General features: G+C 39.7%; 3 protein-coding genes across 7 annotated transcripts in view; all 3 read left to right on the forward strand.

Annotated features, from left to right (window-relative positions):
• Positions 1 to 709: 709 nt before the first annotated feature.
• Positions 710 to 5,264, forward strand: LOC147057979 (MOB kinase activator 1A). 2 transcript variants are annotated; one of them, XM_085910556.1, is made up of 6 exons: positions 710 to 928; positions 1,697 to 1,863; positions 2,180 to 2,273; positions 2,761 to 2,894; positions 3,333 to 3,496; positions 3,742 to 5,264. In XM_085910556.1, the coding sequence occupies exons 1-6, from the start codon at positions 915 to 917 to the stop codon at positions 3,817 to 3,819; spliced, it is 651 nt and encodes a 216-aa protein (XP_085766682.1). In that variant the 5' UTR covers positions 710 to 914; the 3' UTR covers positions 3,820 to 5,264. The 2 variants fall into 2 exon arrangements, with proteins under 2 accessions (XP_085766682.1, XP_085766683.1); XM_085910557.1 differs by having other exon boundaries at positions 712 to 928; positions 1,700 to 1,863.
• A 383-nt stretch (positions 5,265 to 5,647) lies between these two features.
• trafd1 (TRAF-type zinc finger domain containing 1) lies at positions 5,648 to 11,564 on the forward strand. Of its 2 annotated transcripts, none has more exons than XM_085910832.1 (12): positions 5,648 to 6,136; positions 6,306 to 6,409; positions 6,494 to 6,629; positions 6,782 to 6,835; positions 7,850 to 8,273; positions 8,642 to 8,905; positions 8,993 to 9,057; positions 9,496 to 9,747; positions 9,875 to 10,007; positions 10,197 to 10,413; positions 10,528 to 10,585; positions 10,826 to 11,564. In XM_085910832.1, the coding sequence occupies exons 2-12, from the start codon at positions 6,375 to 6,377 to the stop codon at positions 10,862 to 10,864; spliced, it is 1,677 nt and encodes a 558-aa protein (XP_085766958.1). In that variant the 5' UTR covers positions 5,648 to 6,136; positions 6,306 to 6,374; the 3' UTR covers positions 10,865 to 11,564. The 2 variants fall into 2 exon arrangements, with proteins under 2 accessions (XP_085766958.1, XP_085766956.1); XM_085910830.1 differs by having other exon boundaries at positions 6,361 to 6,409.
• Positions 11,565 to 12,152: 588 nt separating this feature from the next.
• smtnb (smoothelin b) overlaps positions 12,153 to 13,740 on the forward strand; it is a 35,131-nt gene continuing 33,543 nt past the window's right edge. For all 3 annotated transcript variants that reach the window (XM_085908983.1, XM_085908981.1, XM_085908982.1), the window contains exon 1: positions 12,153 to 12,479. In XM_085908983.1, the coding sequence (XP_085765109.1) occupies positions 12,420 to 12,479 (60 nt within the window). In that variant the 5' untranslated portion in view covers positions 12,153 to 12,419. The remainder of the gene's footprint in view (positions 12,480 to 13,740) is intronic.

Genomic DNA, 13,740 nt, shown 5'->3' on the forward strand with positions numbered 1-13,740 from the left:
CACCAATTAGTATATTCTGCCCTCTAGAGGCGAAAGTATAGAGTGCCGTACTGACTATGGTCTGTAATTTTAGTTGTATGTTGCATTGTCAAAGTCAAAGTCCGCTTTATTGTCAATTTCTCCACATGCCAAGTTATCATATGACTAGTGGTAGCAGCAAGCATTCATATTTGCTGTAGAATTTTTCCCATTCTTCCTTGCATCCTCATTTCATCTGATCTGAAAAAAAAACATACCTTGCCAACTCCTGTCGTCTAGTATTTGCATTACAGTTTGTTTTTAAATTTGGACAGATAATATGATTCAGTCCTCGTTGCAATTTGTTATTTTATGAAAGATAAACAAAAACGCAAATTAGACTTGAGTAAAATAAAAACATACATATATATACATACATCAACATATTCTCACATTTCAAATAACACAGACAGATAATTTGATTGAGTCAACGTTGGAATTTGTTATTTTATTAAAGATAAACACAAATGAGACTCGAGTGAATTAAAAATATACATATATACATCCATAAACATATTCTCATATTTCAAATAAATAAAGAAAAAATGACAGCGCTTCGTTCTTTACAATTTGCAGCAAATAGTCTGTTTAGTCAGTGAGTCAGAAAGAGAAAATCTGTCTGACAAGAAATGCAAAGAACGAGAGAAGATGTCTTATGTCAGGCGTAAAGTCCATTTCATCATACGTCAGTGGTTCCTTGTGTATCCAACAGGGGGCGACAGTGTTGCCCTCTCGTCGCCAGAGGAAGAACCTCGGTAGGTGCCGTTGATGTTAGCTGTTAGCGAACAACACGTACGAGACGTTGGAGTGATCCCTTGCCAAAATAACAATCCCCAGCGCCGCTAAACGGGAGCGTGGAGTTTTAATCGAGTCACTCTGACGACCGCTTCGCCAAGATGAGCTTTCTGTTGTAAGTAGACGTGACAAACATTCTAACTCGTGATCTAATTTTGTCATCGGCGCTTGCGGTTAACGTTAGCTAAAGTTCCAGCAGGGGAAGTAACTTATAACTAGAAGACACCCTTGCTTAAAAAAACATCTTAACACCATTGCTATGACAGCGTCAACTACTTTGTAGTAAAATGGTTATTATCATTCATCGGAATGCGTATTATGTGCTCATTTCGTCTTTTCAGCCAGCCGCCATTTAATTATAACTTCCATGCTAGCTAGACCGTTAATGCTAGCTTTGAGTTGGGTTGCTCCATTCGTCTGACGTGTAATCCAAATGATATTGTGAACATTTGTAACCATTTATGTCTCTATCCACATGTTAGTTGTCACTTATTTAACACCTATGCCTGCCTGCTTAGTTACGTCTGAGGTATTTCATTGATCCACTCATTTGAGCATTGTCTGTTGTGAGACATTTCATGTACAGCAAGTATACTTTTACGTTTATCGATCTGATACTTATGTCGAGAATTATATCTTTACAAATGTTGTCTCGCTCAGTTTTGCTTAAAGCCTTCCAAGGGACTTTCATTAACAGGGCACCTGAGATACTTAAACTAAAATAATGTTGATATCTTTGAGTATGAAAATTAAACTTATTGACGTAAAATCAATTGATTTGTATCAAAAAAAATTGTTTTAAGTTTGACAAGTCCGCGTGCTTTCATTCGCACCTTTGTTGTAGTATCAGGCAGCTTTCAGCTCTGTTTGTGTTTACCTCCAGCAGTAGTCGCTCATCCAAGACCTTTAAGCCCAAGAAGAACATCCCAGAGGGCTCTCATCAGTATGAACTGTTGAAACATGCTGAAGCCACACTGGGAAGTGGGAACCTGAGGCAGGCGGTCATGCTGCCGGAGGGAGAAGATCTCAATGAGTGGATCGCAGTCAACAGTGAGTGCAGAAACAAAAGGCACAGCACACATTGAGGAAAAGACATTGTTTTACCGATGCATTGAACTTCCATGTATCACAGACATATCGTTCCAGACCCACCAAGTAAAAATCCACAGTATAAAGACAAAACAAAAACAACACATTAAAAAAAGCATACAAGAGCATTTACTTGAGTCAGTTGAGGACCTATTCTGCTTCTGCTTGCTCTTAATTACATCCCCCCCACCATTAGACTTCAGTGCTTATGTTTTTTTTTTGTCAATATTATGATTGTTACGACATATGGTATTAAGTGCATTTATCTGGATTTCAGCGGTGGATTTCTTCAACCAGATCAACATGCTGTACGGCACCATTACAGAGTTCTGTACTGAGGCCAGCTGCTCAGTCATGTCTGCTGGCCCCAGGTAAGACAGTAGAGCACACTGAATAAAAAGGAGTCCCTCGACCCAAAAAGTTCAACAACACCTTATTTAAATGGTGATTTTGTAAGAAATGTCTCCACCAAATTCCTGTTGTCTATAAAATCAGTTTATTTCCAGTGAATTAAGTCATAGCATGAAAGACGTTATGGGTCTAAAATGTGGCTTGCACTCTCTTCAGACGCTTGCTGTTTGTTGCTTAAATCTAGATCTGGCACTTCCTCTATCCTCTGACGGTCAGAGTTTAATGAGGAGGAAGGGCTCACTTCCTGCTCACGAAGCAGCAATCAGAAAGATCCACATTCAGAAGAGATAGCACTGCATTTCTCACTCCCTTGCATATTTTAGCTTATCTCTTGCCAAGCAAAGTTTGCATGAACTAAGTTGATATGTAGAGCTTTTAAGCCATTCTGATCTTCATATTGCTGTTGGGTTAAAAGCTCGCTGAGTTTAACTTTGTCACCTTTTGCAGATATGAGTACCACTGGGCTGATGGCACCAACATTAAAAAGCCTATCAAATGCTCCGCGCCCAAGTACATTGATTATCTGATGACTTGGGTTCAAGATCAGCTGGATGATGAGACACTTTTTCCCTCTAAGATTGGTAAGATTTGATTTGGGAAGATTGACACGTTTTACTGCCCGATGAGATTTGTGGGATCTTCATTGCAATGTATGCTGCAAAGTCACCATAATGATCAATGCTCTTCTGTGTTCATAAAGGAAACCAATTTTTTCCCCCATATATTAATACTTTCATAAAACAGAGTGCTGTATTTAGATGGAAGAATTCATCGATTGACTGCTCTGCAGCCCGAGGACAGATCTGCAGCTTCTTAGGACTAATCTTGTGACTTCAGTTATATGGAGCCGTTTGATGAGGTCATGTGTTAAAGGCTCATCAGATCAGTGTAGTTAGCACCATCTGGTGAAAGTTTGAGGAAACTAAGTCAGTCAAATTGCACACAAAACAGTATTCCAGACGTGGCCTTTAGAGATTTGATCGCATTTTATACAAAGTAAAATCTGTTTTCCACCGCAGGGGTTCCGTTTCCCAAGAACTTCATGTCTGTGGCCAAAACCATCCTGAAGCGCCTTTTCAGGGTTTATGCACACATCTACCATCAGCATTTTGACTCTGTGATGCAGCTGCAGGAAGAGGCTCACCTCAACACCTCCTTCAAGCACTTCATTTTCTTTGTCCAGGTAGGTTGCCGCAGCACTTTTCAGCTTCTGCTTGACTGAGATGGTGCAGCAAGTGTGTCCTACAGCCATCAGCCATCTCCGTGTGGCTCAACCACTTATTGTGAAGGGAAAAATGGGGTGAAGCGGTTGGCAGACTGCTGAGATAGATGTGTCACATGAAATCAGTTTTCAAATGGAGTGGCTTTGATTTCAATATGTATTCTTCGCCCATATATTTGATGTATTCCTGTCTGTGTCACCTGCAGGAATTCAACCTTATCGACCGGCGAGAGCTCGCCCCCCTGCAGGATTTGATCGAGAAGCTCGGTTCCAAGGACAGATAGACATTATATCACACTCCTCTCCTGACTTTTATGCTGTTACTTTTATGCTTTTGAACACTTTTTCTTTTTGCCACTCCCCCTTCTCTCGGCCTCTGCTACCTCTGTGACGTCAGGTCTCGACTCTGTGTGCCTTCTTGTCATTCCTCTCAGCTGAACATTTGGATTGTATTATTTCTTTTGATCCATTTGCTGTCTTTTTACATCCCCCCGACCTTCTCCCCATCTTTATTTTGTCCTTTTGAATATGAATTAACATTAGGTAATCAATTTATTATTTGATGGACTGATTAATAAGATAAAAAGTGTTTTGTTTACTTTTTAATTGGACCAAGAAAATTTGAAAGTAGAAATGGGCTGCGTGCTCTTTACAAGTTGGTTAACGTTTTTTTTTTTTAATATATTCTGTGTCATTCTGTTTTGACTGAACAAATGTCCAATTCTTACACTTCAATCACTTACTGCTATATAGTTTATGTAAAGTGAAACATTTTAAGAAGTAAATGGGTGAATTACATTTTTAGTGCAAATTGAAGACGGTTGCTGTGCTTGATGCCACGTAAGCAATACAATGCATTGACGAGTGATTGCGAGAAGCCTTTTTCACTTGTATGACTGCATTTGTCCATTTTATAAGGTTTGTTTCCCATTATTATAGAAGGTAAAACACAAGAAACAGAATAGGGCTTCCAGTAAACAGCTGTATAGTGAAAAAATGATATATAGACTGAATGCAAATTTGTAGGTAAATTAGTTTTTTTGTTGTTATTGGGTTATTTCTTTTGTGCCGATCATTTGTGGAACTCTGGGTTGTCTTTCGTTTCCTCAATGTTGGTACTTATTTCCCCGAAGGATAACAACTATTGCCTCTGTGCGCCAAGAGGGTAGAAATATTGTAAATATAATAGTTATGATCCTGTCTTGAACTCAGGCTACAGCAGCAGGGCTGTCTGTGTGTACTGCCATATTTTTTTTTCAAACAATTGCAGCTGGGATTCGAATGATTGGTTTTTGGATTTGGCAACATTGACTGCAAATGGACCTTCATTCCTGAGAGAGACATTTAAGAACATCAGGAACCAGCAGCTGCCATCTGGTGCAGTAACTAGTCATAATATTTCAGTAATTATAATGCTTAAAAGCCCTTTGAGTTTTATTTAATTACAGGAAACATGTCAAATCTTGTCCCATATGTAGCCAGCCACATTTCATATTTTTGTACTTGTAGAATTAGAGAAAGAAGGGCTTACAAGGAAGTAGACGGTTTTATTGAATCCTTTGGTGGTCAATTTGACTGGTAGGGGGTGCACAAATGTAATGTGTCCAAACATTTGCTGTAAATAAGATCAGCATTTTTACCTGATAAAACTGTGCCTTTACATTATTGAAATGTCTTGATATGATGGTATTGGCAGATTTCAAGCTCAATTAAAACAATAATAATAAAAGGACAATGCTGTTTTTATTTTGTGTATATGTATACAGTACTGAAAAGAGCAGGACATTGATATGATGACTGAAGACATCCTTACGCTTACATAAAAGGTGTGTCTGTATTTTAATTTTAATTAGTCCCCACCTACACATAGTTTGTTCAGTGTTACGTAAGATTTAAAAAAACAAATATAATTTCAAGTATGAAGTATATTTGACCAAATATGCTTCACCAATTTACCCTCAGTGTATTCACAAAGGTTTTCATTTGCTCAATAATATATTAAACTGCCAATATAAAATTAATTTAGGCAATAATTAAGTTGTTTAACTCTGTAGTTTTCTTTACAAATAAAAAAAAGAAAAATGCGCATGCACATTGCAGTAGGATTCTACATTCTCTTCATTTTGTCATACGTGGACCGCCTGTAGGACAAGACTCTGGGCAAAGTGATACACTCGTGTTAACGTAGCAAAGAAGAAATTGAATGATCGTGCGAGAGTTGTAGCTACTAGCCTGCGTCTGCGATTTTCTAATTTATTCTCTACTGTTATTTCAAATTATCCGTCATGGTTGCTTTAAGTAAGACTATAGGACTGCAACATCACTTCTTTTACCTGTTCCGGTTGACAGAACTGTGATGATGCGATAGTTTCTTGGCTCCGATCGCCAAGCTCGTTTGCTAGCACCAAGTTGGTTAGCATTAGCTCAGGCAAAGCTACACTAACGACGTTGCTAAGCTGCGTAGAAGGGTTGCAGGCGCCTGTTTGAACGCCATTTATATTTTATGTGTGGTTAAAATAGTCCCGCTGGCTTCAGGTGAAGATGCTTGTTGTTCCTCGCTACTGAAGACCGCTTCTGTGTCTGCTAACGCTAACTAGCTGGGTAAGCAGAAGTGAAAGATCTGTCAACCACTGTCATTTTCTTATGTAAATACATGACTGTCTATTATAGTTCGGATTATTCAATGGACTACGCAGTACTATGTATGCTACAAAGTAAGCTAACTATTCAACTAAACCGTCTTTTTATTACCGTCTTTTGCTTTAAATAGATGTCATTTAATTTCGCTCAAAGGACCGCTGTAATACTGTTGTAATTAAATGCAGGCTTCAGTCAGATCATGGAAAATGAAAAAACTCAGTTCTGCGGTAATTGGTAAGCGTACAATTCAAATTAGTCAAGCATCTTTATTTTGTATTGAATAATGCTCCATTGTTAATAGTACTTTTTATATTGTAGTAAACATGACATTCCGGAAGCAAACTTCACTACCCATGAGATCCACTGTCGAAGAAACATCGCACTTTGTGATGTGTGCCAGGAGCCGGTGCCACGCTCAGATCTGCAGGAGCACAATCAGCAGGAGCATAGCCAGGTAATAGTATACATTTTAAGAATCCTGCAGGTGTAGGCAATGTTGTATATTATGCATGAGTGCTGCAATAGTTTTTTACAAGTCAAATCAGGACTAATAGAACAAATCTGAACAATTCTGAGTTATTAATGCTCCCCCCCCTTTCATTACAGATTACATGCAAGTGTGGCGTCAAGATAAATAAGAATCAAATTGAAGTTCACCAGGTATTTATTAATTATCAGTTTTATTCCAGTTAGCGCCAGGACATTAACAGATGTATAAATATATTTATTTGTTTTTTGTCTGACACTACAACATATTTAAAATAGTGCAGTCACTGCAGTCACCTTCATTGTGGCCATTTGTCTTCGTTAAGTGAAAAGCTTGGGATCCGGTTCTGACATGGCCGATAAAGAATATTCAATTTAGCTGCATCCATGAAAAGGTTGCTCTCATATAGTTTATTCTCCACCTTCTGCAGTCTATTCTTTCTTGACTTCTTTTAAGAAGGGATTTTTCATCACCAAGAAAAAAAAAATAGTTGTGAGCTGGAATCTATCCCAGCTAACCGTGGTTGAGATGCAGATGGAGAGTACAACCTGGAATGGTCACCAGACAAGCTCAATGCATATATAAACTGACCATTCATACTCACATTCACACCTATAGACAATTTACAGCAGGCATGTCCAAAGTCTGACCTGGGAGCCAAATGCGGCCTGTGGTCAAATTTCTGCCGGCCCGCAGCCAATTAATCATGCGTGGCATGTCAGCACTCTTGGCCCAAGCACAGATAGAAAATAGACATGTACGAAAACCTATTTTATATTTCACCAGTAGATGGCAGCAGACCAGTGTCAGTGATATGCTCTCTGTATTAGGAACTCTGTGCCTCTCTGAACACACCACTCTCAAAGTGGTGTTAGGTGTCAGACTGGTCCTCTCACTGCATGACCCTTTCCAGACCATTTCTTAAACGACTGTAGCAAAGAAAAGAAAAGACTGTAGCAAAGAATAGGAAACAGAGCAGCGTCGCTTCCAAGAAAAGTGTAAATATTTTTTCCCAGCTGAATGTTACAATAAGAACCTTTGACTATAACGCAGAAAGGCTTTCAGCATTTGTTAACTGTCCTGCCTGAGTGTAGAACATTTAAACAGTCTTTGAAGACAAAGAAATAGAGGATTCATCCTTCAGTGGCTTCACTAATCTTGCATTTCCACAATTTTCCCTCCTGTAGAACTCTGACTGCTCTCAGAGACTGGTGGCATGCCAGTACTGCGAACTGGAGGTTGCTTTCAGTCAGTCCAGAGAGCACGAGGATTACTGTGGCGCTCGCACCGAGCCCTGCCCGCAGTGCAAGTGCAATGTCATGTTGAGGGAAAAAGCCCTTCATCCCATGTTATGTGGCAGTCCCACGCTGCTCCAAGAGAGGAACAACAGCTACTCCGGTCGCAGTCTGGCAGAGCTGCAGCCTTGGTTTGAAGGCCACTCCATCCGAAACACCCTCAGAACCGAAGAGCGAGGCCCCAAGGAGAACAACCTCAGTGCAGCGAAACATCAGGTCTTTCCCCGTGCTTTTGAGTCCACATTTTACAATGCTTCAAGACAAGGAAGCACAGACTGGAAGAATATTGCCCCAAGGAATATGACATCCGCCCAATGTGAGTTGATTCTTCTCATTCATCTTTTTTTTTTTTTTTTTTTTTTTTTTTTTTTTTTAAATATGTTTATATACATATAGTTTATCTCATTTATGGAATTGCAACAAATGAATATTGCCTAAAGGTGTTAAAGTAGAAATTGAGTTGCTGTGAACCTCATTTGTCACAAAGCTACCGCTATCAGGTGAAAAATAGCGATATTAATAATTATATGGTTTTAGTTTTGCCCACTCACACAAATTCAACATATAACAAGAAAGAATTCAACATTGTATGTTCAAAGCTAAAAATGTTATACCAAACTACAAAAAAAATATCCATCCAGTTCTGCTGAACAATGTTTGGTTGAACCGTTGTTGTTATTGTAGTCGAAGAGAACGACATCCTGAGTCGCAGCAGCGCGTGGCCACTTCAAGACGAGGATTCATCGGGCCTCGACTACATGCTGGCCCTCAGCTTGCAGACGGACGGCGAGTCCTTGGCTGGTGGTGGAGAAGCCAGTCTCTGGAGTGACATCTGGGACCACACCAAGTTGCCCAACAGCTCTGCTGGCTGTCAACTTCCCACATCCAACAACAACTACACAAACTTCCCCTCTCGCACAAGTGCCCTTCTGGAGCGTGATCAGACAGGTAAATAGTAGTTAAAAAGCACCCACTGTGTTTCTTTCCAACAGTACACTTTGATGGTCTGACGGGAATGTCAATGATTTCTTACAGACATCATGCTTCCCTGTGAGTTTTGTGAAGAGCTGTTTCCTGAAGAGGACCTTATTTTGCATCAGGTTTGACATTTTAATAACATCACTCACAAGCAATCTAACAAATATTTTAGAAACAGTACGATTGGGTTGTGTTGGCGTTTCACTGGAGTCAAGACATCAAGAGAGAAATGTCAACTTCCTCCCCAGCCCATAATGCCTTCGGTATTGTCTGTTGTTTGTGTATCATTTTATATAGTGTAACTAATGGCGTTATCTTGTCAGATATTACGTAGCAGCCTTCTCTTTATCTTTAGACCTTTGCTTATCGGCAGCTTTTGCCTGCGTGAACATGTCATCAAACTGTTTATCTCTTTAAAGAGAAAGTCAAGTCCAAAATTATAGGTGAGGAAAACTCACTCTTAACATACGCCACAGGATAATCTTTTCGAGACGTCCGCCAATTTCATCCGAAAAGTCTTTGTTGAAAAGTCTTCACTTTTTTTAAAAATTGTTTTTCAGACCGGCTGCAGCCCCGCGTCTGCTTTTGCGTCCTTCAGCAAGCAACCGCCGTCTCCTCCTAAAGAGGTCAGGAATGCTACGGGGATGATGCGCAGCCTCCCAAATACGCTGGCCTCTAACATCCCCACCTTCCCTGGATCCGTCTCACCGGCTTCCTACAGTCCACCAGCCAGCCCACTAGAGGGCGACGTGGTGATTCCATGCGAATTCTGTGGCGTTGCGCTGGAGGAGGCTGTCGTCTTTCATCATCAGGTATGTCGCTCCTCCGGTTGGTTAGCCAACTCCTAATGATCAGCTTCCTGTTACTTAGAGGAAAAACGCCAATACATCAGCTTTGTGTCTTTTGACCTTATTTCTGTGTGTGTCTTTTCCCATGCAGGACAAATGTGACATGCGCCCTCAGACCGCCTTTCCACTTAACAATATGACAAAAGCATCTTTCAAAAAAACTCAAGCCAAGGACGCGTTTGGACAAACATCTCCAGATTTTCACAGGAGAATAAAGCACCAAGGTTGTGTACTGCTGTTATCCACAGTCTTCATTCGGTTAGATCACGAATGGTTGAGGAATGGACAGAAATAATCGCTGCATGAATAACATATCATAAAATGCATTACAGTGTTACTATAAATGCTAAAAAGGCATTTGACAATTCTAAGCCATGGGAACCACTTTTGAGAGATGTTTGTTTCGCATACAGGTGACGTCTCGGATGAAGATCTCGGATTGGCTGGAGATGTCCCACCTGGACAAAACCAAAGGGAGTGGCAAAGAGGCTACATTGGGCGGCCGAGTCAGAGAAAAACATCCAACTGTGAGGTTTCAGCACAGAACAGAGCTCAGCATGGCAGAGAAACGGAAGGAGCGCTTTCATCTTTCTTGGACTCTGACAAGCCAGGCGCGGACTATCTAAAGGGGTACGTTTTATGGACACGTAATCATAAGCATAGTTATTTGAACATTTTGTGCTAAAACACCAGATGTGAGAAGTGATGTCTTTTCTTTTTTTTCTTTTTTTTTGCATGTGTCAGACTTCATTCAACAGAGAACAAAGAAGGGAGAGGAAACAGAAGGAATGTGTTAACAAAGGTACAGTTAACATTTTAAGCTCCGTCGTTTGCCTTTGTTTGGAGCAAGACGATTGTTGCAATGAACACGCTAATGTGAAACATCCAGTCAGCCATTTCACATTGTAAGATGCCAGTTTAATGAGGAGGAATAAAAAGAATGTTTAAATTCTTTTGAAGGGTGGATTTCCCCCTTTCGAGTCTAGACAATTTTATTTGGCACTCATTTTTGTTTTTTTATTGACCTTTCTCCCATTCACAGCCCCCTAAGAAGCAGAACGAAGATCAGCAGGAAGAATGAGTTCTGCAACATGCGGCAACAAAGATGTTTATTCGCTCTTTGCTTTTTGTTTCTGTCCATGTTTAAAAATCTGAAATATATATCTGATAAGTGCCTGTGTCAGCAGCAACACCACTTTACATTTAATAACTGAGGTTGATTTGGTTTTGCTCTGAATATTCTACATTTGTCTCAGCTGATACTAAAATTGTTTTGATTTGTTGTGAAAAAATTTTTTCACCATCCCTAATTGGATTATTTCTTCATGTTAACCTTAATAGACTCTTCTTTTATACCATTAAATATACATGAGTAATTTAGCTAATATTTGATGGATTTCACCTTATCCTTAGATTTGCCTCGTTGCAATTACTTTTTCAGCCGTCTCCTGTTTGGTCTCCATTTACATTACGTGTCACGGATAAAAAAAAAAAAAAAAGGTTTTATATCAAAGAAATGCAATTACAGTATACTGTGTAATTGTACTCATGTGCCACAAATGTCTGAACGATGCAGCAAATAATTTGTTAAAAGAGATGATCAATTATGAGTAAAATATGGAAATCGTACCTGAGAGGAACAAGTGAATGGTGAAATCTCCTGGTTTGGTGTTTGTTCATGCATGTGGATGATCATTCTCTGTGTACCGTTACCATGTCAATGCTCTCAACTCTGTGACTCTCTTTAGGTGTTTTGTAACGTCAATAAATGTTCACGTCTACACTTTGTGCTCTGATTTGAAAGAACACAAATACACAATTATGGAGAACAAACAAAACTTGAGTGTGAATGCATGTTTTCCTTTTGGCCTATGATTTACAATGATAATCCAATCCAAATTATGACTATTTATTTTGTCTGGCTTTCACTGAAACAAAAACAACATATCCCTTCTAATGGTCTGGATTTATAGTAATGCTTTATAGTAGTTTAAGCAGGCTCCATGGGATTTGGGCCACTAATCACCTTCAATGCACAAATCTTGCTGTTTGAGCATTTATGCAATATTCTATCACTCTGCTCTTTGTCCTCATCAGTAAAACAATTCATGCGCACATATGTAGATGTTTTAGTGACGTTTGTTTCCACGATTGCCTCCCACTACAATGTATGGCATTCCATTTTTATGCACAAGTATGATCTCGCGATTGTCAGATTTAAAATGTCTTTAGTTTTGTACGGTTGTAAATGGCTCCACGAAGTAGTGCGCTTTCAACGCTCGCGGGGAGCAGCAGCCGTCCGGCCCCAAAGGGGGCGGGGCTTACACCGTCCATTCTGATTGTGCAGTTCAAAAAGCGGCCAACGTTCCCCTGTTGAGTGAACGTGTGGCGGCTTCATACTTTCACTCAGGGCGCTGATCTACAAAATGCACTCTTCTTGAAAAGCTCCACCTTTTTAATTTTGCAACTTTTAAAATTACCCTCGCGGAGTAAAAGAGAGAAAAGACACTTGATCCAAAAATTGCCAGCAAAGTCGAACAGGTGGAACGTCGTCGTCGGGAGTCAAGAAGTCTCACCTACGTGGGACTGAAAGCCTCAGAGGGTTGCACGTCACCTGAGTGTGATAACCAGACAACATGTCTAAAATGTCTCAGGAAAGTTATGCTGCCTTGGATGAGTCTTCTCTCCGAGCTTTGGTGAGTAGACACGAGGATTTTCTCTCGCTGCCAAAGAACGTGGATGCCCTTGTTGATCACAGCATCTACTCTGGAAGTTGGTTGACAGCTCTCTTGGAGACCGTGTTGTGTTTTCATATAAGTGTTCGTCAACGTTTATTTGGACATTGCACCTATTTTACTCTAGAAAAATGTCACATGAAAGAAAATAGTACATCTAAATTAATACCATCTACTGTTATTGGTTTTCCATTGTAAGTATGGATAGATGGACCAAGATATATGGAGATGAAATAATTTGTGGAACAATCAAGTACAATTAGATGAATTAGTTAATTGCTTGTGGCAGACCTGATGAACTGTCAAGACACACTAGATCTGAATTGGTGACTTTTGTCTGAAATTTCCATTGTAGGTTTTTTAATCGCATTTGTTTACATGCAGTCAAATATAAACTTCATTCAGAGGAGTTCATTGTTTTCCAAAGGTCAGACAAAATTATTCCAGTCACTCACCAATGTCAACTAAACAAGAGACTTGATTTATTTTATTAGTATTTATTATTTTCTCAATTGCGGGTGAACTGGAGCCCGCCAGCTAAATTTTTAACTAGATGTCAGGTACATACCGGTACAATCAAACAATATAGAGTCTTCAATTTGCCTCAGATGAATGTTTTTGGTATTCCACTATAATTTAAAAACATAGAACTCAAGCAACGTAGACAAGATTCAAAGCCTAACCTCAGAACTCCAATGCAAAAAAAAATGCAAACCACTTTGCATCTTGCCACATTTGTAAACTGTGTTGATGTATAGGAGTCACAGAGATTAGTCATGTGAAAAATTGAGGCATGTCTGCATTCTTAAGTATGCAATAGGTGAGTCATCAAATGCTGATTAATCAAAGTACAGCAAGTTCCTCTCTGTTGTGTAACTCCACGTTGGTTCTGCTCAGACATCATGTCACTCATTGATAAGTGTCTGCATCTTCATTTATTGACTTTAGTCACACCTTGAATATATCAAAAGAGTGCAACATGAGTTTTGTTTTTTTCCGAACGACACCTGGAGGACATGGGGGATATTTCCGAGGCAGTTTGACTCACTTGCCTCCAGCACACCTCATATCGTTATGCGACATTTGTACATTTATCCATCTGACCTCTGGCTTCCTTTTCTTCTTTTAATACTGACCACAACATTTTGACATACCGGCACAATATAATTAGATCCATTACACAAGCTCTATTAGAGTTCTACCTTTTACAAAGGTGATAATG

This window comes from Syngnathus leptorhynchus, chromosome 4 (genome assembly GCF_054491065.1).
Source record: "Syngnathus leptorhynchus isolate UIUO chromosome 4, UIUO_Slep, whole genome shotgun sequence".
Classification (NCBI taxonomy): Eukaryota; Metazoa; Chordata; class Actinopteri; order Syngnathiformes; family Syngnathidae; genus Syngnathus; species Syngnathus leptorhynchus.

What these genes read in the sequence shown, in the direction of transcription:
- LOC147057979 (XM_085910556.1), top strand. An exon ending in ACTTTTTCCCTCTAAGATTG is followed by an intron (nt 2,895 to 3,332) that starts GTAAGATTTGAT and finishes TTTCCACCGCAG; the next exon opens with GGGTTCCGTTTCCCAAGAAC. An exon ending in ACTTCATTTTCTTTGTCCAG is followed by an intron (nt 3,497 to 3,741) that starts GTAGGTTGCCGC and finishes TGTCACCTGCAG; the next exon opens with GAATTCAACCTTATCGACCG.
- trafd1 (XM_085910832.1), top strand. Translation starts at nt 6,375, where the DNA reads ATGGAAAATGAAAAAACTCAGTTCTGCGGTAATTG. An exon ending in ATCAGCAGGAGCATAGCCAG is followed by an intron (nt 6,630 to 6,781) that starts GTAATAGTATAC and finishes CTTTCATTACAG; the next exon opens with ATTACATGCAAGTGTGGCGT. An exon ending in GAATATGACATCCGCCCAAT is followed by an intron (nt 8,274 to 8,641) that starts GTGAGTTGATTC and finishes TTGTTATTGTAG; the next exon opens with TCGAAGAGAACGACATCCTG.